This window comes from Capra hircus, chromosome 28 (assembly GCF_001704415.2).
Source record: "Capra hircus breed San Clemente chromosome 28, ASM170441v1, whole genome shotgun sequence".
Classification (NCBI taxonomy): domain Eukaryota; kingdom Metazoa; phylum Chordata; class Mammalia; order Artiodactyla; family Bovidae; genus Capra; species Capra hircus.
Genome location: NC_030835.1, coordinates 19,705,470 through 19,727,543, shown reverse-complemented (window position 1 = coordinate 19,727,543; position 22,074 = coordinate 19,705,470). Strand labels below are relative to the sequence as shown.

At 51.0% G+C, this 22,074-nt stretch overlaps 1 protein-coding gene across 1 annotated transcript; it reads left to right on the top strand.

Moving 5' to 3' along the window:
- On the top strand, positions 6,506-9,634 carry C28H10orf35 (chromosome 28 C10orf35 homolog). Its single transcript, XM_018042627.1, has 3 exons — positions 6,506-6,766; positions 8,017-8,146; positions 8,843-9,634. Exons 2-3 carry the CDS (start codon positions 8,054-8,056, stop codon positions 9,110-9,112), a joined length of 363 nt encoding a protein of 120 aa, XP_017898116.1. The 5' UTR covers positions 6,506-6,766; positions 8,017-8,053; the 3' UTR covers positions 9,113-9,634.

Sequence of the window (22,074 nt, the reverse complement as noted above, 5' to 3'; positions counted from 1 at the left end):
GTTGTAAAAAACACACCGGCGTCCACAACCTTGAGTGCCTGTTCAGTCACCTAGAATGGAAATGCCTAGGCTTTACCTCCTAGAGGTTCTGATTCAATTGGTTTGGGCACCCACAGTTTATGAAAATTCCCTTTGGTGATTCTAATATGCAAGGAGGTTTGAGAATCATTGTATTAGTGGATAGAGAAATCAAGTGAGGTCTTGATTAGCATTTTCTTTCCTACAGAATACAACATGTGGCTGTGTAGCTCATATTGGAGAAGGCAATGGCAACCCACTCCAGTACTCTTGCCTGGAAAATCCCATGGATGGAGGAGCCTGGAAGGCTGCAGTCCACGGGGTCGCTAAGAGCCGGGCACGACTGAGCGACTTCACTTTCACTTTTCACTTTCATGCATTGGAGAAGGAAATGGCAGCCCAGTCCAGTGTTCTTGCCTGGAGAATCCCAGGGACGGGGGAGCCTGGTGGGCTTCTGTCTATGGGGCCGCACAGAGTCGGACACGACTGAAGCGACTTAGCAGCAGCAGCAGCTCATATAGCAGGGATGTTGCTTGTTGTTGGATGTTGCAGGGAAATTAACAAGATGGCACCAGTCAGACTCTCTTGCCCCACACTCTCACGCCCTCTTGTCCCGTTTTGTAAACAATGACTTTGCATGATGGTGTAACAGCTGAGGCCACTTATAGCACTGCCCGTGCTCTTCACCAGGTACTCACTGGGTTGGCCACTGGCTACTTTGTGCCGTATGACTGTGAGCTCACCATGAGAGCCCTGGCTGCTGCTGCACCAGTGCTACAACTGAGCGGCATCATGCTCATGCCGTATGAGGTTATGTTATGGCTGCTGCTATGGCTGCTGCATGAGCCAGGAGAGAGGCTGTGTTATGGCCGCCATGACAGCCAGGAGAGAATAAACATGTCTGCAGCCCCTGTGGTTCCTGGTATCTTCTTCCAACCTCTTAGCTTGCACCTTGCCTACCCTGGGTTCAGCAAACAGTAAGACAATTGGTGTCACAAACAGGATCAGCAATACCCTACTGTTTTTGTAACATCCGTTTCTCATGTGTGTGTGTGTGTGTGTGTATGTGGCTACTAGGTTATGATATATAATGTATAAAAAGAGTTTGAAAAGCCACTGGTCTAAAGTAGTGCTTGTCAAACTTCAGTGTGTAATAGTAACTTTGCAAAGACCAGAAAAGCCAAGAGCACATTTTTACTGGGCGCCTGCTGGGAGTAAGCCACAGCCTGGGGCCAGTCTTGTGTTAACAGCATCGGATGGGGGAGCGCAAAGTAGAAGGGCAGCAAAGATGGGGCAAAGCATGGGGAGGCTTTTTGATGGTAGGTGAGTCCAGAGCTGGGGGAATCTGTTCATTTGAACTCTGGCTCTGCCACTGATCTTGGGTTGGTCATCTAGAATCTGACTCTCAGTTATTATTATTTTTTTTAATCAGCGAAAGGGGAATGATAAGATACATGTTTCCTATTTCATAATCAAAAAAGATGATGTGATCTCTGGAAAAGTATTTGAAAGTGGCAGGGACTCTGCACACTTAGAGATTATTATTATCCCATGGAACAATTGGAACTGATGTTTGTATCACTGGCATTAAAATTGGAGGGTGGGGGTGGGATTTAGACTAGGTGGGGAGGGCATTTGGACAGACAGGCCCAAGCAAAGCATGACTTGGGATGATGTACATCCGGGAGAGTGAAGAGACTGGGCAGGCAGAGCTGAGGGAGGGGTTTGGTAAGAGTGTACTGGGGCCAGATTTGGAGTGTTATTGGAGCCTGTCAATTAGTTGGTTCTCACCGGAGCAGATAATACGGAACCACTGCAGGTTCCCAAGCAGAGGAGATATCTGAAGGAAGTGGAGAGGAAGGAAAAGTGACTCACAGTCCTGAAGCTATTTATATTGGTAATGACAGGGCTTTTCCAAGTGCAGTCAAACACGACTGCCTTCTAAAGCTGTTCTAGAGCTCCCCTCCCTGAAGGGACTGCCTCCTCTGGGCTCTCACGGTTATCTCCGGCTGGACTGTATCTCCTTGGCAGCTGCTGCACCAGCTCAAGCCTTCCTAGAAACATCTCTTATTTCCTGTTTCCCCTCAGCCCACAGAGGTTTCTCCCTTCTTGGGGCTTCTGGGTTAAGTGTCCCTGCGTGGTCACTCAGCCATGTCTGACTCTTTTGTGATCCCCAAGGACGGTAGCCCACCAGGCTCCTCTGTCCATTCTTGTCCAGGCAAGAATATTGGAGTGGGTTACCATTTCCTCTTCCAGGGGATTTTCCCGACCCAAGGATCAAACCCACATCTCCTGCAGCTCCTGCTTTGATAGGCAGATTCTTTACCAGTGAGTCACCTCAGTGACCGCAGTCACCTCACTTATGGAGCTCTACTGATGAAAAGTAGTGGTTCTCTGCCCTGGTTGTTCACTAGAATCAGCTGGAATTTGTTTCGCCTCTTCAGGACTTCCCTGGTGGCCCATTGCTTAAGACTCTGCATTTCCACTGCAGGGGGCACAGGCTTGATCCCTGTTCAGGGAACTAAAATCCCACATGCCATGCAGTGCAGCACCCCCTGCCCCCCAAAAAAACCTCTTCATGTCCAGGTTCTATCCCATATCAATGGCATTGTCATCTCTGGGGTGGCACTCAGGCACCGGGATTGTTTTTAAACACCCCAGATAATTCCAACGTGCAGACAGTTTTGAGATCCACAGACCCCCTCTGACAATTGGGCACCCTGCCTTGGGATTACCCCTTCCGTGTATGTGCTATATCCACCTGCATCAAGAGTGTAGGGAGAAAGTACTAGGATTTCAGCTTATATTTATTTGAAATATCATTCTTTTCTAATGTACATGCTTTACAATTGACTTAATGTAGTGGAGCTGTAGAGATGACAGCGACTACTGAGAACTTACTGTGGCCAGGCTCTCATCTAAGCACTGCGTGCTTCACAAAAGCCTGATGAAATGGCTACTGTTACTATATGCATTTTACAGACGAAGGAACTGAGGCCAGAAAGGTTGAGTAACTGGCCTATCACACCATCAGAAAGCAGCTGTGCCAAGATTCCAATCCAGGTTGGCTCTAGCACCCACATTTTATCAATAATACCAGTCTGCTCTCACAGCACCCATGTATAACTTATAAACAAATAAATAATACACAAATAATATACAGATATTGGGGGCCCTGCTCAACATTTTTTTCCTAAGTTTTCTTTTTTTCTTAAAGATTTTCAAAGTCTTTATTGAATCTGTTACAGCATTGCTTCTGGTTTATGTTTGGTTTTTTAGCCATGAAGCATGTGGGATCCTGGCTACCTGACCAGGGGTCGAACCCTCACCTCCTGCATTGGAAGGCGAAATCTTAAGCACTGGACTACCAGGAAGTCCCTTGATAAGTTTTCATAATCAAATAATTAAACCATATTGGCAGAAGATGAGCCCTTGAAGCAAGGTCTAAGTCTCAATCTTCTTTCTCTTCCTCCACCTAGCGGCCAATGAGCATCTAGGTCCTTACATATGTCCTTATATATATCTTCTCCCAGAAATGGCAAACCACTGCAGTATTCTTGCTTGGAGAACTCCACGGACAGAGGAGCCTGGAGGGCAACAGTTCATGGGGTTCACAAAGAGTCGGAGAAGACTGAATGACTAACACTATATACATCTGCTCCCAGAAACATCTACTGATTGATAATCACAACAAATGGTTATCAACACTTGCCATGTGCCAGAGACTCTCAGTTCTTAATCTTCTTAATTAATCTTAATTAAACCCTTCTTAATCTTCACAGCAATACTGAAGGCAACTGCTCTGATTAGCCCCATTTTGCAGATAAGGAAAACTGAGCAGTTCGGTAACTTGCCAGAGTCTGACTCACCTTGTGGGACTGCAGAGTTCACTGCCTCCCACTGGTGAACAGGTCCACTGGGAGAAGCCTAGGCTGGGCAGGGATTGAAAGCATTGGGAAAGAGGCTGAGGTTGATCGTTCACTTTTTTGCCAGGTGCCCTTCCCTATTTGCCGGACAGGTAAACTCCTACCTACCATTCTGGTTCCAGTTCAAAGACCACCTCCTCTAGGAAGCCTGCCTTCTTCCTTCACATTACAGTTTGTTGCACTTGTCCTGCGTTTCATGCCTCGTCTTCCCCACTGGGAAGTTCCACACTGGAAGTGGAGTTGGAGTTCCCTGAGGGCAGGGCCATTCAGTTCAGTTGCTCAGTCAAGTCTGACTCTTTATGACCCCTGGAACTGCAGCATACCAGGCTTCCCTGTTCATCACCAACTTCCGGAACTTGCTCAAACTCATGTCCATCCAGTCAGTGATGTCATCCAACTATCTCATCCTCTGTCCTCCTGCCTTCAAACTTTCTCTGCATCAGGGTCTTTTCTAATGAGTCAGTTCTTCATATCAGGTGGCCAGTATTGGAGCTTCAGCTTCAGCATCAGTCCTTCCAATGAATATTCAGGGTTGATTGACTGGTTTGACCTTCTTGCTCTCCAAGTGACTCTCAAGAGTCTTCTCCAACACCAGTTCAAAAGCATCAATTTTTCAGTGCTCAGCTTTCTTTATGGTCCAACTCTTGTTGGACTATGACTACTGGGAAAAACCATAGCTTTAACTAGTGAACCTTTGTCAGCAAAGTGATGTCTCTGCTTTTTAATATGCTGTCCAGGTTTGTCATAGTTTTTCTTCTAAGAAGCAAGCATCTTTTAATTTCATGGCTGTAGTCACCATCTGTAGTGATTTTGGAGCCCAAGAAAATAAAGTCTGTCGCTGTTTACCCATCTATTTGCCATGAACTGATGGGACCAGATGCCATGATCTCAGTTTTTTCAAATGTTGAGTTTTAAGCCAGTCTTTTCACTCTCCTCTTTCACCTTCATCAAAAGGCTCTTTACTTCCTCTTTGCTTTCTGCCATAAGGGTGGTGTCATCTGCATATCTGAAGTTACTGATATTTCTCCCAGCAGTCTTGATTCCAGCTTGTGCTTCATCCAGTCTATCTGCATATAAATTAAATAAGCAAAATGACAATATACAGCCTTGTTGTACTCCTTTCCCAATTTTGAACCAGTCTGTTGTTCCATGTCAGGTTCTAACTGTTGCTTCTTGACCTGCATACAGATTTCTCAGGAGGCAGGTAAGGTGGTCTGGTATTCCCACTCTTTATGAATTTTCCACAGTTTGTTATGATCCACAGTCAAAGGGTTTAGCATAGTCAATGAAGCAGAAGTAGTTTTTTTTGGGAACTCTTTTGCTTTTTCTGGAACTCGCTGTGATCCATCAGATATTGGCAATTCCTCTGATTCCGCTGCCTTTTCTAAATCCAGCTTGAACATCTGGAAGTTCTTGGTTCATGTACTGTTGATGAATTTTGAGCATTACTTTGCTAGCATGTGAGATAAGTGCAATTGTATGGTAGTTTGAACATTCATTGGCATTGCCCTTCTTTGGCATTGGAATGAAAACTGACCTTTTCCAGTCCTGTGGCCACTGCTGAGTTTTCCAAATTTGCTGGCATATTGAGAGCAGCACTTTCACAGCATCATCTTTCAGGATTTGAAATAGCTCAACTGGAATTCCATCACCTCCACTAGCTTTGTTGGTAGTGATGCTTCCTAAGGCCCACTTGACTTCACTTTCCAGGATGTCTGGCTCTAGGTGAGTGATCACACCATCGTGGTTATCTGGGTCATGATGATCTTTTTTGTATAGTTCTTCTGTGTATTCTTGCCACCTCTTCTTAATATCTTCTGCTTCTGTTAGGTCCAGACCATTTCGGTCCTTTATGGTGCCCATCTTTGCATGAAATATTCCCTTGGTATCTCTAATTTTCTTGAAGAGATCTCTAAATTTTCCTATTCTTTTGTTTTCCTCTATTATTATTATTATTTTTTTTTGCATTGATCACTGAGGAAGGCTTTCTTATCTCTCCTTGCTATTCTTTGGAGCTCTGCATTCCCATAGATATTTCTTCTCTTTTTTTCTTTGTCAGGGCTTCCCTGATAGCTCAGTTGGTAAAGAATCCGCCTGCAACTCGAGACCCCGGTTTGATTCCTGGACTGGGAAGATCTGCTGTAGACGGGATAGGCTACCCACTTCAATATTTGTAGGCTTCCTTTGTAGCTCAGATGGTAAAGAATCTGTCCGTAATATGGAAGACCTGGGTTCAATCCCTGGGTTGGGAAGATCCCCTGGAAAAGGGAAAGGCTACCCCCTCTCGTATTCTGGTCTGGAGAATTCCATGGACCGTATAGTCCATGGGATCACAAAGAGTCGGACACGACTAAGTGACTTTCATTTCACTTTCCCCTTTGCGTTTCACTTCCAGAATTGGAAGTGGGGTTGGACTTCCTTGAGGGCCGGGGTGGGTCCTACCTAAAGGCTCAGCCACTCATAGCGGCGGGCTGAGCCTGTGGCCCCCAGGTCGGAGGCTCCCCACATCCTAGTTTTTCCTCCGCCTCTTCTCCCCTTCTCTTTGCTCTCCTTCTTCCTCCGCACTCCCTCTCTCCCAGTCCTGAGGTGCACCGGGACCTCTTTCAGTTCCTCTTCTGGCGGGTGTGTCTCCCTCCTCCCGCGTGTTGCGCCGCCTGGGTCCCGGCAGCTGCAGTTCCCCCAGAGGCCTACAGAGGGAGCTGCCGCGCCACCTGCGGGGCAGTGCGGCTGCGGCGCGCGCTTCCTGTGAGGTCAGGTGGGAGGAAGCGGCCTGGGAGCCGCGGCGAGTGGACGCCACCGGGGCCCGGGAGCCGCGCCCGCAGGTGAGTGTCCGAGACCCTGGGCGCGGGGGAGCGAGGGTGCATTCCTCCCTTCCCCTGGGCCTGGTCTCGGAGTCGGGCTCCGCGGCCCGGGCAGCGGCCCCTCCCACCCCGGCAGCGCGCCCTGCCAGCCCCGTTCCCCACCCCCACCTCCCGTAGTGGCAGGAGCTGGAAGGGCCCACCGCACCCTCAGCCCACCCAGCGCGGCGGGATGGCGAGGCGCAAAGGGACTGCGGAGCGGCCCTTGGACCCTCTTGGTTATTTGCAAGGGCCAGCAGGCTTCAAAGAGGGGATCCGCCTGTCCCTGCCTTGGGCAAGGGAAGAGGGCTCTTAACCCCTTTTGGCGAGTGTGTTACGAGTGCTTTTGAAAATTTAGACGGAAACTGTGGCTCATATTCTGAGAAATAATGGCCTTGACCCAGATTCGGGGAGAAGCGTGGAAGGACCCCTACCTCCAGCCATGGACTTCCTTGGGGCCCTCCCGGCTCCTTTTCTCCCTTCCGCTCCCAGGTCCGCAGCAGCATCCCCCATCCTGTATTTCGGGAAGGCTGGCCCCGCCCTCCTGGTGTTAGCTGAGAGGTGAGGGACAGCTGAGGGTAAGCCCTTTGCAGGAAAGCAGCCTCTGCAGTGGGCCCTGTCTCCTGCGGGCAGAAGGCCTGAGTCCCTAGCATCTCCCGGAAGGAACAGCACACTGGACCATTGTTTAACGGAAGGGAAATGGAGACACTGAACTCCACAGTTAGTAACAGAGAGGGACCTTGGGCCAGAGCTCTTGGTTTCATGTTCTTTCTCTGCTGGCCATGAATGGGTGGTCCTAGTGAGTGAGGTAAGCCCCTCTGGGTCTCTAGCTGGAGCAGCCCTGGAGGATTGTTGGGAGGTGTGAGTGAGATGAGCCTGGGTGGACTTGATGAGCAAGAGTTGTCATCTCCTTTGTTGCTGGCGGTGGTGATTAATAATAAAACTTCCTTCTCCAAGGATCCTTTTTTTTTTTTTCGCCCTGCAGCAAGTGGGAACTTACACATGCCCCCTACATTGGAAGTGAGAAGTCTTAACCACTGGGCTGCCAGAGAAGTCCCTTGAAGGTCCTTTTGATAGTTTTCCTAGTGGACTCTTTCAAACAGCTAGTATTTGTTTCTCTTCTCTTTATTAACTAGACACACCATCTCCTCAGCCTGGGTCACCAATGTGAGCACCCAGAATTGCAGTTTTTCCCACTGAAAGCAAGCATCTCTTTGGTGAATGTTGTCCTTCAGGTGTTTTGAGGCCTGGTGAAAGGTGCAGCCTGGAAGGATGGTTCGGATCTTGGCCAATGGGGAAATTGTGCAGGATGATGACCCCCGTGTGAGGAATACTACCCAGCCTCGCAGTAGCACTCCTCGACAGGTAGGCACCCAGCCCTGTGGATGAGAGCAGCTGGTCTCCTGTCCAATGTACCAATTACTTCTTCCATCCCAGAGGCTCCCTTGCTGGCGATTAACCTTCTCTGTACTGAAGCCCTGTTTATAGAGAGCAGGGCTGGGCAGCCTGGGGGTTTAAGGCTTGGGGAAAACCCCAGTAGATTTATTTCTCAGCCCTCTGCCTCCCCAGCTCTCCTTTCTCCAGGCAGCCTTCCCAGACTTCAAACCCAAGAGCTCTCTCCCTTAATCTGGTCAGCAGTCCCTACTGGAGCCAGCATCTTTTAGAGTCTGTTGGATGAGAGAGAAGCTGGAGAATAAGTGGAGAAGATGAGCCCATGGCCGCATGATGAGGAGTTGAAAAGAAGGAAGGAGGAGGTTAAAAATGTCCTCCCAGAAGCCACGCCCTGTAGTCTTATCTCGTTGCCTCCTTCCTCTACTCTCTCTCACATGACGGAGGGAATATGGATTGGCATTTTCTATGCTCTGAGAGCTTGTGACTCAGTGGTTGGGCTAGCATTTGGGCTACCCATAGTGGTATGGGTAGCATTTGGGGATTGCTGAGGAAGGAGGGGGTGGCCCCAGGTGGTCTTAGGGGAGGGCAGGCATCCTCCTGCCTCCAGTGCCTCAACTCCAGGGAAGCTTTCTCTGGATTCATTCGTCTCTTTCTGTCTTCACCTCGCAGAGCTTTCTCAATAGGGGCCACGGTGCCTCCCTGGGGGGTCCCGGCCCCCGCCAGCAGCAGGCAGGCGCCAGGCTGGGTGCCGCCCAGTCCCCCTTCAATGACCTCAACCGGCAGCTGGTGAATATGGGCTTCCCACAATGGCATCTGGGCAACCACGCCGTGGAGCCGGTGACCTCCATCCTGCTGCTCTTCCTGCTCATGATGCTCGGCGTGCGCGGGCTCCTGCTGGTGGGCCTCGTCTACCTGGTGTCCCACCTGAGTCAGCGGTGACCTCCAGGGGCTGCTGGGGGGCAGGCGTGTGGGAGGGGGAGCTTTGGGGCCTCGGTGTGAGAGCAGGCACGTGGGCAGGAGCTCCACACCGGTGCCCTGAGGGTGTGCTCAGAGAGCCTGTGTGCACATTGTGTTAAGCAAGAGGCAGAGGGAGCCTCTAGTCCAACATTCCCAAAGGGTCGGGTGGTCCCCACTTCATTCCCTTGAGACGCGTTTAGCTAGTGTCAGACATTAAGCACAAAGTCACAGCAAAAGAGGGATTCTCTTTCCAATTCTCTTCTAATCCTTTTATGCCAAGAAGAAAGTCTCTGCTAGGTGCCAATGTGTTCTCATGCCCAGAACACGGGCTGGCTTCCCCGTTACTAGGGAGCAGGCCTGGGGCTTAGTGGGAAAAGTTTCCAGACTTTTATAGCTCCGTTCCATTTTAATGGTATATTTTTATTGGCTACCTTTTATTTATGACACGTGGTACTGGTATTCTACTTATTGTGGTGGCATTTTCAATAAAGAAATTTAAGTAAACGTGTGTCCATGTAAAGACATGGGTAGTACGGCTGCATGGAGATCTGGAAGACGTGGTAAGGGTGGTTTGGGAGTGGCTGGGGCTGGTGAAATGGGCAGAGGCGGGTACTGACCTTGAGAGGTGGTTTCTAACCTTTTCCCTACAGCCTCTGAGAGCAGGGGCAGTGGGCCAGGTAAAGCCTGGAGTTGGGCCTTTTGACTGATGCTTGGATAACTGGCTCACTCTTAGTTGTGGGCCTTGTTGGGGGTGGGGTGGCGTGGGGCAGGTCCTCTGACAAGAACAACCAGTGAGGCTGTGGGCTGTGTCAGGACAGCTGGGGTGCAGGTCTCCCTGGCCCAGGGGCTCGGACCAGAGGCTGCTTAGCCCTCCCTCAGCCTCCCAAGGCTCTCACGGCCTCTAACCTCGGGACACTCTCCCCAGAAAGCAGAGGTCTTGGCACTGACCAGTCGGTGCACGCAGGGTGAGGGTGCCCGGCTTTAGGTGAGTAGCGGCCTTGAGCTATGGCTGGTTGAGCCCTGGGTCTGTGTGGAGGCCCTGCTGGGGGGCCGGGGTGGCACTGGATGCCTGGGGGCTCTGGGCCTTCAGTGGGCTGATCATCAAAGGTCAGAGAGAGGCTGGGTGAGCTTGAGGGCTCCCCATGCCCGGGGACCAGACTTGTCACCCTTCATTTAGGGTCCTCCTTCTGGGTCTGGTGGTTTGGGGGAGGAAGGCAGGTTTGGGAGGTGCTTCTTGAAAGCCCAGCCCGGGGCAGCAGACCTTCATGGGGTGTATGTGGGGGAGACTTGGGGAGAGGTGGAGATGGTTCCTGTCCCTGCTGAGAGCCTGTGTGCTATGGGGGACAGAACCCTCTCCCCACCAACCCTGTGCCCTGGAGGGAGCTGGTGGCTTTTATCACAGACACTCCCAAGGGGAGCTTTATGCTGTTCAAACAGGACTTTCTTCTCAGGGTCTTCTGTGTCTCTATTTCTGTAGACTGGGAAGGAGTCTAGCTCCCAGTGGCTCCTCTGGGGCCTGGGCAGGGGAGGGGGTACCCAGGCCTGGCTGCTCTCCAGGCTGTCTCCTGGGGCACTTCCTCCTGGGGCCACTTCCGCCGCCTGCCCCCCCCCCTCCCCCCCCGCCCCCAGTGGCTCCAGCCCAGCAGCCCTGGGGGAGGGACGACCCCTACAGCTTCCCCTGAGGCTGAGCTTTCCCTGCCTTCTTGGCTTGTAGAGCTCTGAAGAAATAAATCTTAGGTTAACCTTCAACGTATAAAATTCCTTGAAGGGCTATGAATCTGAGTCCATAAATTCAGGACTGAGAACTGTGTCTTTTTCTGTAATTCAGTTTCCATTCCCAAAGCCTGCAGCCTTGGAGGAGAATTGAGAGTGCTTTAGAGAAGGCAGGGCCCTCCTCCCTGCTCCCACTAGAAGGAGGCAGATGGGCAAGAGCTAGGTTGTGGGCTGGGAGGAGCCCCGGTGTCAGCCCCTGAGGCAGTGGCACACTCCCCACCCCAACCCGTTCTCCATGGTCTTGCTAGCCAGCTTAAGGGAAGAAGTGGGGATTTGAAAAAACTGAGTTGTTGAAGTAAGAAGTGCTGTTTGCCGCTTGAGCTCAACACTCAGGACACAGACCCAATACAGCTTCTGTGGTTGAAGTGGGCTGGGGTCCCAAGGGCCCCTCTTGACCCTCCTTTCCTCAACCCACCTTCCCTGTGCCTCTTGGGCTCCAGGCGGATTGCTAACCAATGTCCCGCCTCATTTCTCAAGGTCCAGGGTCTGAAAATCTGCCTCGTAGAGGCAGCAGGCTGAAAGAAGGCGCCTCCTGGGGTTGTGCAGCCTTTGGACCTGCTAGTAATACAAGCCATCTCTGCCTCCTGTATGAGGTTCTTTGGTAAACCCTTGCCACCAAGAAATCGTGCTGCAGGCGTGTTCTAAGCAGGTGGAGGTGGCCAGATGCAGACAGCGATGGGCCCGAGTGAGGCCGAGGGCTGCCTTGGCCTGGTGGGCGTCCTAGCTGGAGGTTTGCTGAACAGCATGGCCCCTTTCTCCTCTGCTCCCTGACCCACCACCCTGCCTGCTACATGATGGGACCCCCCAGACCGGGCCACCTTGAGGGCAGATTTCAATGGAGGTTTCTACTAATCCCTAGGGCTAATCCTCCGAGCCCTGTGTTTCCATGTCAGGTTGGATTTGTGGCCTGACTGCCTCAGAAGCCACAGCTGGGTTCCCTCTGCTGCCTCTGTGAGGCTGGAGACAACCATTGTCCCCCCGTGGGGCTTTTTCAAACCCCTAGTTGGAGCTGTCTGGGGAGGAGCTCCTGGCCCCACCATCTGTTGCTGCTCCATCTCTGAGCACCAGCGGCCTCCTGGGCCCTTCCACAAGTTCCAAGCCCTTTGCTCTACACTCTCTACCCCTCCCCACCCACCAGCTAGCCTGCAAGTAGGGACCACAGCTCTGTCTCCCCAGAAGAAGCACCAAGCCTGAGACAGAGCTAAACAGTGTTGGCAGCTCTGGGACTCTGCTTGGGCCATTTAGCAGAGGCAGGGAGCCAGGCTTTCTAACCAAGGACTCCAGCTCTCTGAAGTAAGGGAAAAGCCCTGCTGTGGTGGCCAGAGCCTCTGCCCAGGGATGCCTGACCATGAGGGCAGAGAAGGCCCCGCACCTTGGATGGCTGGGCCCTGGAGGAAGCCTGTTTGTTTGTAGGCTCTGCTCTGCTTTGTGAGTCTGTGACCTTGGACGGCTCACTTAGCCTCTAGAACCTTGTTGCTCATCTCCAGTGAGGGGTAATGGTCTGGGTCCCTCCTGCTGCTCAGAGCCTTGGGGATCACGCTTGGTGCAGTGGGTGAGGGAGACAGACAGGGGGCGTGGGGGGAGAATGCTCCCAACTCCTGCACCTCCTCAGATGCTGCCCCTTGAAGCAGTGCAGTGGGCTCAGCCAGAGCAGTCCTCATGTCCAGGCAGCCAGAACCCAGGGGCAGCGCTGGGTGTTTGTGACCCGTGTCACCACCCGCCCCGCTTCTGCTGGAGAAGAAATGCAGCTGCTTCTCTCGCTCCTTAAGCGGAGGCTTGTTACCTGTCTCGTGTCAGGACAGGAGAGGTTTGCTGAACGTGCTGTGTGCCTGACGCTGTGCTGAGCTCCCGGTGTCGTTTGTCACCAGAATGTCATCGGTTCTATCAGCGTCATCCTTACTTCACTGCTGAGCGAACTGTGTGTGTGTCAGTCGCTTCAGTCCTGCCCAACTCTGTGCGACCCCGTGGACTGTAGCCTACCAGGCTCTTCTGTCCATGGGATTCTCCAGGCAAGAATACTGGCGTGGGCTGCTGTTTCCTTCTCCAGGGAATCTTCCCAACCCAGGGATCAAACCCAGGTCTCCTGCATTGCAGGCTGATTCTTTCCTGTCTGAGCCACTGGAGAGCATATATAATCCACCCGAGGATCCCCCACCTCTTCAACCCCTAAGTGAGCCGTGGTTAGAGCTAGGATTCATTAGCATCACCTACAGACTTGTTTCAGATGCATATCCCCAGGCCTCACCATAGACTCTCAGATGCGCTGAGGGGTGTGGCCCAGAACCTGCCGCTAACAAAGCCCCCCCAGGTGATTCTGATGGAGGGTTGTGGATAAGTTTACCCCCTGACTGGGCCGAGGTGCCCGTGTCCAGAGAGAGGAGAGAGACAGGGTGGTCAAAGGCCTCACCGCCTGCTGGCACCCATGCGACCATCAGATCAGTTCTGTGAGGGCAGAGGGCACAGGGTGGGTGGAAGGATTCTAGCTGAGCTGCCTAGCTGGGGGGCCTCTAGAGCTTCCCAGCTCCGGGCCGCAGCCACTGGATGGGGTGCAGCCCTCTTCCCTGCTTTCCTGAACATGTGACATTTTCATTGCAAACCAACAAGGAGAGAAATCCGATTATCTCATGTAGGGTCCCTGAAGGACCGGACAGGCAAGGATGAGGGGGGCAGAGGGCTGTGCCCCCCAAAGCCAGGTGGAGAGAGAAGCCTGCAGCCTGTCTAGCTGGGTGCCACCACGGGAGACCAAGGCTTAAGGCTTATGCCTCCTTGTGCTGCTTGCTGGGCCCTACGGGGGGCTGGATGCCAAATTCCCAACTCCACGTCCAGTCAACCAGTGACCCTGGGCAAGGTCCACATTCTCCCTGCCTCTCCATGTCCTCATCTGCACCTCCTACTGGCAGGAGGATCAGTATATAAATTCATGGGAAATTCTTAGCAGTTTTTGGCACAAGGCTAGCGCTTGATTATACCATGCTCACACAGCAGTGGCATTAGGGTTTACATAATAGTTTTCTTTAGAGCAACACGAACTTTACTTAAAAGTAATTTGAAAAGGAAGACTCATATTACTATTGCAAATGGAAGGCCAGTGTTCCTTGCCATTCCTCATAAATATTAGTAAATAAATTCAGTGTAGAGAAAATGACATGATTCCATTTTCACCACTTAGCTAATAGCCACTGCTGTCGGCCAAGGCTCTATGTCTGATACCTGCTTTCTTTGTTAAAAAGGTGGTTTATGAGGATTTGGAGAGGTGTTAAAGACCCATTGGCATCTCGCTGAGATGCTCCCCTTGATGGATTCAGAAGACTGGAGAGAACTGGAAAGGGAACGGCTTTCTCACGGGAGGACTCAGTGCTGTTTGTGAATTGCTTACCATCATCTTGTGAACCTCAAATCATTTCATACCCTGCCATGTGAAAGTATTCTACAACTCTGGGAAACACTGTATGATCTTGGGCAAGCTATTTAAAAGTGTTTTTAAATTGGAGGATAATTGCTTTACAGTTTTTGTTGGTTTCTGCCATACAACGACATGAATCAGCCATAAGAATATTTTAAAAATTTAGTCTGAAAAACAATCCGTTTGCATGGTTCAAAGACCAGGCAATGTACAGATGCATACAGGCAAAGCCTCCCTCCTTCCCCCTCCTCATCCATCCATCCATTGCCCCCTTCACCCTCTAACTGACTCTTCATGACCCCATGGGCTGCAGCCCACTGGGCTCCTCCGCCCATGGGATTTGCTAGGCAAGAGTACTGGAGTGGGTTGCCATTGCCTTCTTTGAACTACCGTTCTTTGCATCTGTTAAATCCTTCCAGAACTTATTTATGCAAATATCTGCAAACACAAATGTAGTAATTTTATCTTCTTTTTAAATATAAATAATGGAAAATTAAATCCATTTTCTTCTCGTACTGTAAAATTTAACAGTATATCCTGGACACGCTTCATATTAGTGCATAGAAAGCTGCTTCATTTTGTTGAGTTTTGGTATTGGAGTGAGTTGTTGACTCTCTTCTGCCCTCCTCGGAGTCACCTGTACCACAAGGGGTTGACCCAGTTGACCCCCAAGGGCCTGCAGCTCTGACCTTGAGCCACTCCATGGGGCTGCTTCTCTGAAATATAGGGGCCCTGACAGAAATGCCCTCATTCTTCAGGGCTGGAGGAAGAAGTTCCCTGGATGGTTTAATCTTTGTCCCAGGAGGGCAGTCCGTTCAGCAGACACTCAGGGAGGGTGTTCTGTGTGCCAGGAGAGAGTGAGGCAGGAATAGCCTAGGAAGTCACACCCAGTTGGTCTCCTCAGTCCCCTTTGCAGCTGGATGGATTGACTTTCCTGTCTTCCCCTGGCTTTGCCCTCACCTGTGGAGGCTTCACCGGAAACCCATCGTCCTGAGTCGTGCTGAGCCCCAAGGTGAGCCTGACTGGCCTCTACCACCTCTGACAGACAGGCGTTACCCTCTGCTGGCCTCTTTCCATTCTGGAAAAATGAAGTGGCATGGGTGGGTTTCCTCGAAGGCCCCTCTCCGCTCTAAAACTCCACAGTCCCTGCCACAGAGCCTCTCCCATAGGAGGTGGTTAGTGAGCCTTGCAGCTGGCATGGCTTGGCATCACCATTGTCACCGTCCCTGTTCCCCCACTGTCTTCCCACCGCACTCTTGATGAAGATCTAGGTGAAGGAGATGGAGGGAAGCTATGAAGAATGATACAGCTTCAGACTTCCTTTAGCTCTGACGTGGCTCATGAAGTCCTGTTCCTCTTGCGCAGGGTAGACCTGGAGACCCCAGCAATCTTGGCTTGTTGGCCTGAAGGGGTAGACCTGGAGACCCCAGCAATCTTGGCTTGTTGGCCTGAAGGGCTGTGAATGTTATACCATGGCGCCACCTGGTGGAATATTTGTGCAGGAACATGACTTCCATCCCGCCATCAAATCATCGTCTTCCTGCCCCAGGTGAGTGCTGGGCTCAACCGGACCAGGCTTACAATTGCCTTGCATTTCAGTACTAGCAGAACTCAGGTTTCTAGCAGAGAGTGTATGCAATTTCATTAGAATGAATTTGCTATGGTCTCATCCTGGTGTAGGAGTCTTGTCCCATTTCATCCTCCCACAAAGAAAAAAAAGACATCTCTCCCTTTTAACAGATGGTGACTCTGGGGCTTGGAGAGTTTAAAGCAACTCACACCTGGTTGTACAGTTGGGAGGTAGCAGACCTGGGCTGGGAGCCCTAGGGGATAGGAGGGGGGGTGCAGGGTGACTTAGGCCACCCAGGAGAAGACTCTGTCAACAAGAGCCTGGGGGCCTGTCTTGATCCAGAGCCCCGGGCACTGGAGCCTCCAGGCAGAACATGGACTAAGAAGTCTCATGGGGTGATAGGCCAGCCTTGCTGTCATCACCAAGGCGGGCTCTCTAGGTTTGGGGGGCTGTGTCTAGCGCAGCCCCATCCAACGTAGCACCCCCAGTACCTCCACAGTCACCTGTCTTCACTCAGCTCAGTTTCCTTTGAATACTGATGCTCCAGTATTCTCGCCTGAGAAATCCCATGGACAGAGGAGCCTGGCGGGCTATAGTCCACGGAGTCGCGAGAGTCAGTCTTGACCAAGAGACTAAACAACCACCACCGCAATATACCAGGCAGTGTGGGGGAGTATATATATATTATTCCATCTATTTTTACTTCTTTTATGAGTAAACAAAAGCTCAGAAAGCTCAAGCAAGTTACCTAAATTCACCCAGCTAGTAAGCAGCACAACAGGATTTAAAACCAGGTCTCTTGGCTGCCCAAGTCTTGAGTCTTCCCTAGACATTACAATCAAAGTCAGGGTCAAGTTGAAGCCATTCCTGAGGAACCCTTTAATACCCCCAAAGTATTTTGTTCTGGAGATCAGTCCTATCCCTGCGTTCAATCCCCTCGGCTCTTGTTCTGCTAGATTCTGTCCTTGGCTGCAGAGTTTCCCTGTCCCACCCTCCTTTAGCTCTGTCTTCAGACATCACTTGAAATGGTTTGGGCTTCTTGTCCCAGGTTTACATCCACCTTAATTTATCTGTTCAGTGATTTTTTTTTTTTTTTCGTCTCTTGTCAACTCCTTCCCACTCAATGAAACTAACTCTGCAAACTCCTTCTTATGAGGAAACCCTGGGTTGGGCACCCCCTCTGCCACCAATATTCTTACAGTCTAAAGAGGAGGCAGCATGGTCATTGCTAACCCCAGTCCAGTGGTTCAGAACTTTCTGAGGACAAGGACAGATAAGATCTAAAACAATACTGTTCATAAGATTAAAATAATGTTCCCTCAGGAAAATGAAAAAAAAAAAAGTCAGAAGTAGACAATACAGAAAGGGGTTGGGCACCTTCACGAAGCTGTCAGGCACGCAGTTTGATCTTGTCCAGCAGCCCTGCCTTGTGGTCCAAGATGATTGCTGAGCTCCAGCCATTGTGTTCTTATTCCAGTCAGCCTGAAAGTGGGAGAGGAAAGATCAATCCTCCCTAACCACTCAGATCAGGTCAGCTTTCTAGTCCTATGCTCCTTTCACACTTTTGCTTCCCTTTCAGAATGGAGAGTAATTTATTTTTCATGTCACTATTTGTTTGAGGTCTGTCTACCACTTTCCCTTGCCTCTTACCAGACTAGAAACTCCATGAAGTTTGGCATCACACCTGTCTCCTCTGTTGCTCTAGCCCTGTTGTGCAGCACAGTGCCTGGCACATAATAGGTGCCCCACAAATAGTTATTAATAGGAGAAACACTTTATACATGTTGTTGATATTATAATGAATCAGAATTGACCTGGTCCAAGTCCAGAGCCTTCTGAGTTGAGTCTGTAATGATGAGTGCTGTAATGATGAGTCTGTAATGTTGAGTCTGTAATGATGAGTGCTGTAATGATGAGTCTGTAATGATAAGTGCCAGGCCTTGTGCTAAGGGCTTCACATGAGTTATCTCATTTAATCTTCACCAAAAGCCTGGGAGGTAGACACTGCTATTACCTCCAGTTGGCTGTGGGAAAATGGCAGCAGATCGTGGAACTACTAAGAAGGCAAGCTGTGATTTGAACTTGGCGCTCCTGACCCAAAGCCTCTCTTCACTTACTTCCTGCCTTTCTGGGCTAGCAAGGTGCCCACCATCACCTCCAGAACTCCTCCATGGTGGCCCTGGCCCTCTCAGTTGTCAGCAGACAGTTCAGCAGGCATAGATGCAGCCACAGATGCTCAGGAAGCAAGGTGTCCTAAGGAGGCATCTCTCCTACAGAAAATGAAGGAAACTTCTTTGTTCAGAGGTGGTGAGCACACACATTGATTAGAAGAATGTTGGTTCCCCAGCTTCCCTTCCCCTCTGACAGACTTCTAGGAGCCTTTGTGGACCCAGGAGATTTTTCAGACAACAGAGGAGGAGCAGGCGGGTTTGCAGGGGTCTGGGGCACGTCTGGTAGGGCATGCTGTGTGTGACAGTGCTTAAGCTTTGTCTCCCTCTCACTGGGGATCACTTGGTGAGGGGAAGATGATGGGAAACCCTGGATCCTCCTGGGCCAGGCTATCGTTGAACCATGTGGGGTTTATAGAGTTCCAAGCCCAAGGAACAGTATATTGGGGTGGGGTTCTGGTGTCTCCCTTAAGACTCAAAGAAATCCTCCAGATAGCAGCTAGATTCTGGCTTGAGTCCAGGAATCAGACTATCCAAGCCATAAAGAGCCTTTCTCGACCTCCATTGCACAGATGGGATGTGGAAGCCCAGCGAGGGAACTGACTTGGCAAGACCAGACACTCAAAGCAACGATGGCTCATTTGATTGAAGAGTTCGTAATGCCCCCAGGCTGTCTGAGGGACTTGAAGGAAGATACCAGTTTGCCACCTAGCTTGAAGAGGGTGCTGCGGCTCAGTGGAGGTCACACTAGGACCAGCCAGTTCTAGTCACGGCTGGCTTGCTTCCAGTGGTCACCAGCAGGTGGCGCTAGGCACACAGTGGCCACTTAACTCCCAGAAAAAGGGAACCGCAGACGATGTCTGGGAGTAATTAGGGCAAGAGGCCGGTGGGCTTTGGGGCCCACTTCGGTCACCTTCCCTCTGGAGCCCCTGTGCTTGGGCACCCTGGGGCAGAGGCCCTGGAGGCCCCGAATGGGGTTCCTCTGGTTCCAGACCCTTCGGGGGAGTTGCTCTGTGGTCAGTGAGCAGGTACCCCTGGGTGTGCTCCATTTACTCATTTTGAATGATGATGGGGTAAAAGCAAGGAGGACAAGTAGTTGCCTTGACTCCAGCTGGCATGAGGCTTAGCCTGGGCTCCAGCTCAGGCCCCTTCCCCTCACTCAGCTCACTCACACATGCCCACACTGAGTGCACCGGCCACTTCCTTTGCTGTCGGGCAAAGCCCCGAGAACTCAGGATCCACCTGAGAGGCTACCTGGGTCCCTCTTCTCCTCTCTCCTTCCTCCTTCCGTCACCCTCTCTCTCCTTCTCTCCATCTCCTCTCCTGTCTCGCCTCTTTCTCCTGCCCCTTGTCTCTCTCCCCTCTTTTCTTCCACTCTCCTCCATCCCATTTCTCTGAGGGACCCTGGGGGTCTAGCCCCTGCCCCCAGCACCTCATCTGCAAAGGCAAACAGGGCCCAATACCAGTGGGTTTCTAGGATGTGGTTTCCATGGCAACAGTGCATCTCTTGCCTCTGTGGTTCTCAGCCCTGGCCAGGTTGCCGTGGAGACTCACCTCATTGAAGAGTGATTTGTGGGACTGTTTTTCTTAGCTCCATCTCCTTCCTTCTTTCCAGAAATCCTGCCAGCCCAAATTGTCTTTTCCCCACTGATGGCAGACCTGGAAGACTTCTCCAGGTCCACGAAGGCCTGGAAAGCATTTTGTTTACACAAGGTTCCCCTGGTAACCTTTGCCTGCTCTCATGAAGACAGTAAGACACCCCTAGAGGCCAGTTGAGGGCTTTCCACAGAAAAACAGGCCAGAGCAGACCCGGTTCCCACCTCTCTGCCCACGGTACCCTTCAGGACTCTGGCCCCTTTGCTTGTAGGCAATGACGTTTGCTCAGGAGATTCTGCTCATCAGCCTTGTTACCTAAGACTCCTCAGCTTTGGAGAGAAGGGGAGAGGCAGCGAGAGGGGTGTGGTGGGGAAAAGAGGGATGTGAATATGGGAAAAAGATGAATTAACAGAGGGAGGAGCATTGGGAGAGGGGGACAAGTGTGGCAAGGAGACACAGATCTTAAGGGGAGAGAAAGCCTGTGGGGGTGGGGGAAAGTTCCAGAAAGCCAACCCAGGAGTCTGGAGTGGGAGAATTTCTCTGACGTTGATGTTCTCTGTAAATCACTCCACAGCCCCAAACCCCAAGCAGGCTTCTTTCTCTGCCGAGGAGAGAATGTATTTGTCGACATCAAAACATATTAGGCACATTGTGACCCCCTCCCCCGCCACCTCAAGTTGAAAGCCATTACAATAATTAATGAAGGCAGGAGATTAATTAAAGAGTTGTTTCCCCACATTCTCCTCAAATAGATCAGTTGGGGGGGGTGGGGAACATGTGCTACCCTGCCGACAGAAGAAAGAAGGGGCCAGAGAAGGGGGGTGCAGAGAGTCGCTCACAGACACAGCTGCGGACAGAGGACCTCCTGCGGGGACAGAGGAGCTGGGGGCTGGGAGGGGCCGCCAGGGAGGCCCAGGAGGGGAGCTGGTTCTGCTTCCAGAAACCTGTGGTCAGCTTCCCCTCCTGGTGGACAAGGCCTGAGGGGTTCTGGTGCTATGGAAACAGGTCTGGTGGACATGAAGGAGTGTCAGCCCTCCGCCCCTGGAAGCTCCCAGATTGTCATGTGTGATGGCCAGAGCTCCCTCGGGCCAGGTGAGCGCAGGCAGGAGCCCCTTCTGATGAGGGCTGGTGGCTAGCCCCAGTCCCGCTCCCTAAAACCAAGTCACTGCTTGGCCCACATACCGGTGACACGACTTGAAAGTCCCATTCATCGGGTGTACCACACTGCCGACCTGAGAGGTCAGTTTCTGCTCAGGCCGAACATGGCTACAGCCTTTTAGGTAACTTCACTCATTTTGCTGAGTTCTGAGCTCCTAAAAAAGTACAAGCTCTTCCTTCCTTCCCTCCTTCTTTCCCTCCCTCTCTCCATCTCTCAATCTTTCTCTCTTATTTCTTTGGCCAACCTATTTTCCTGACTAATTTCATATTTCTAAGAAATACTTGTACACAGTCTCCAGCTTATAATGGTTCAACTTATAACATTTCAACTTCACAATAATGCAGAGGCATTCAATGGAAATGGAGCTTCAAATCTTGAATTCTGACCTTGTCCCAAGTTAGCAATATATGATGCTGGGCAGCAGCAGGTCTGTCTGCCACGCTGCCACGAGGGTAAACAGCCAATACACTGACAGCCATTCTGCACCCACATCTTTCTTTTCACGTTCTGTAGAGTAGTCAATAAATTACCCAGGAGATTCAGCTCTTTATTATAAACTAACTTGGTGTTAGGTGATTTTGCCCAACTGTGGGCTACTGTCAGGCTTCTGAGCATGTTTTAGGCGGGCTGGCTAAGCTATGATGTTTGGCAGGTTAGGTGTACGAAATGCATTTTCCACTTACAGTGGGTTTATCTGGATGTAACCTCATCATGTAAATCAAGGAATATCTATAATATAGTGTAGTTCATTTGTGACACAGAAGGTTTATCCCATTCCATCTTCCTGTCTTGCTTCCTTTTGAACCTTCCAGAATTTACTGATTTGTTCAAAACAAAACACACACACCCACAAACGCTATTTTTGTCTTTTCGTATTTTATATATTTTCCACGTCTTTAGTAAACACTATGAAAGGTGTACCACTCTGCTGATGACTCCCCATCACCTCCCCTGATATCTGTCCCTTCTTTCTCTTGTTTTCTTTTAGGCTTTGTGTGTCTCTGAGCATTGTGTGGACTTAGCAGGCACTTGGCTGCTGGAAGGGGGTCACTGGGCAGGCCGCGAGCAGAGGAGCTCATTCACCCCTTGGTGCTTTGCGTTCTGACGCCTACAGTGTCCCACACGGCAGCACGCTGTTTACTCTCCCTGTCATCGTGGATAGTGGCCTGGGGGGACTAGACTCTGGGGACACACAGTAGACAAGACAGATGTGGTCCCTGCCCTCTGGGACTAACAGTCTGCTGGGAGAGACAGACACCAGTCAATAAACACACA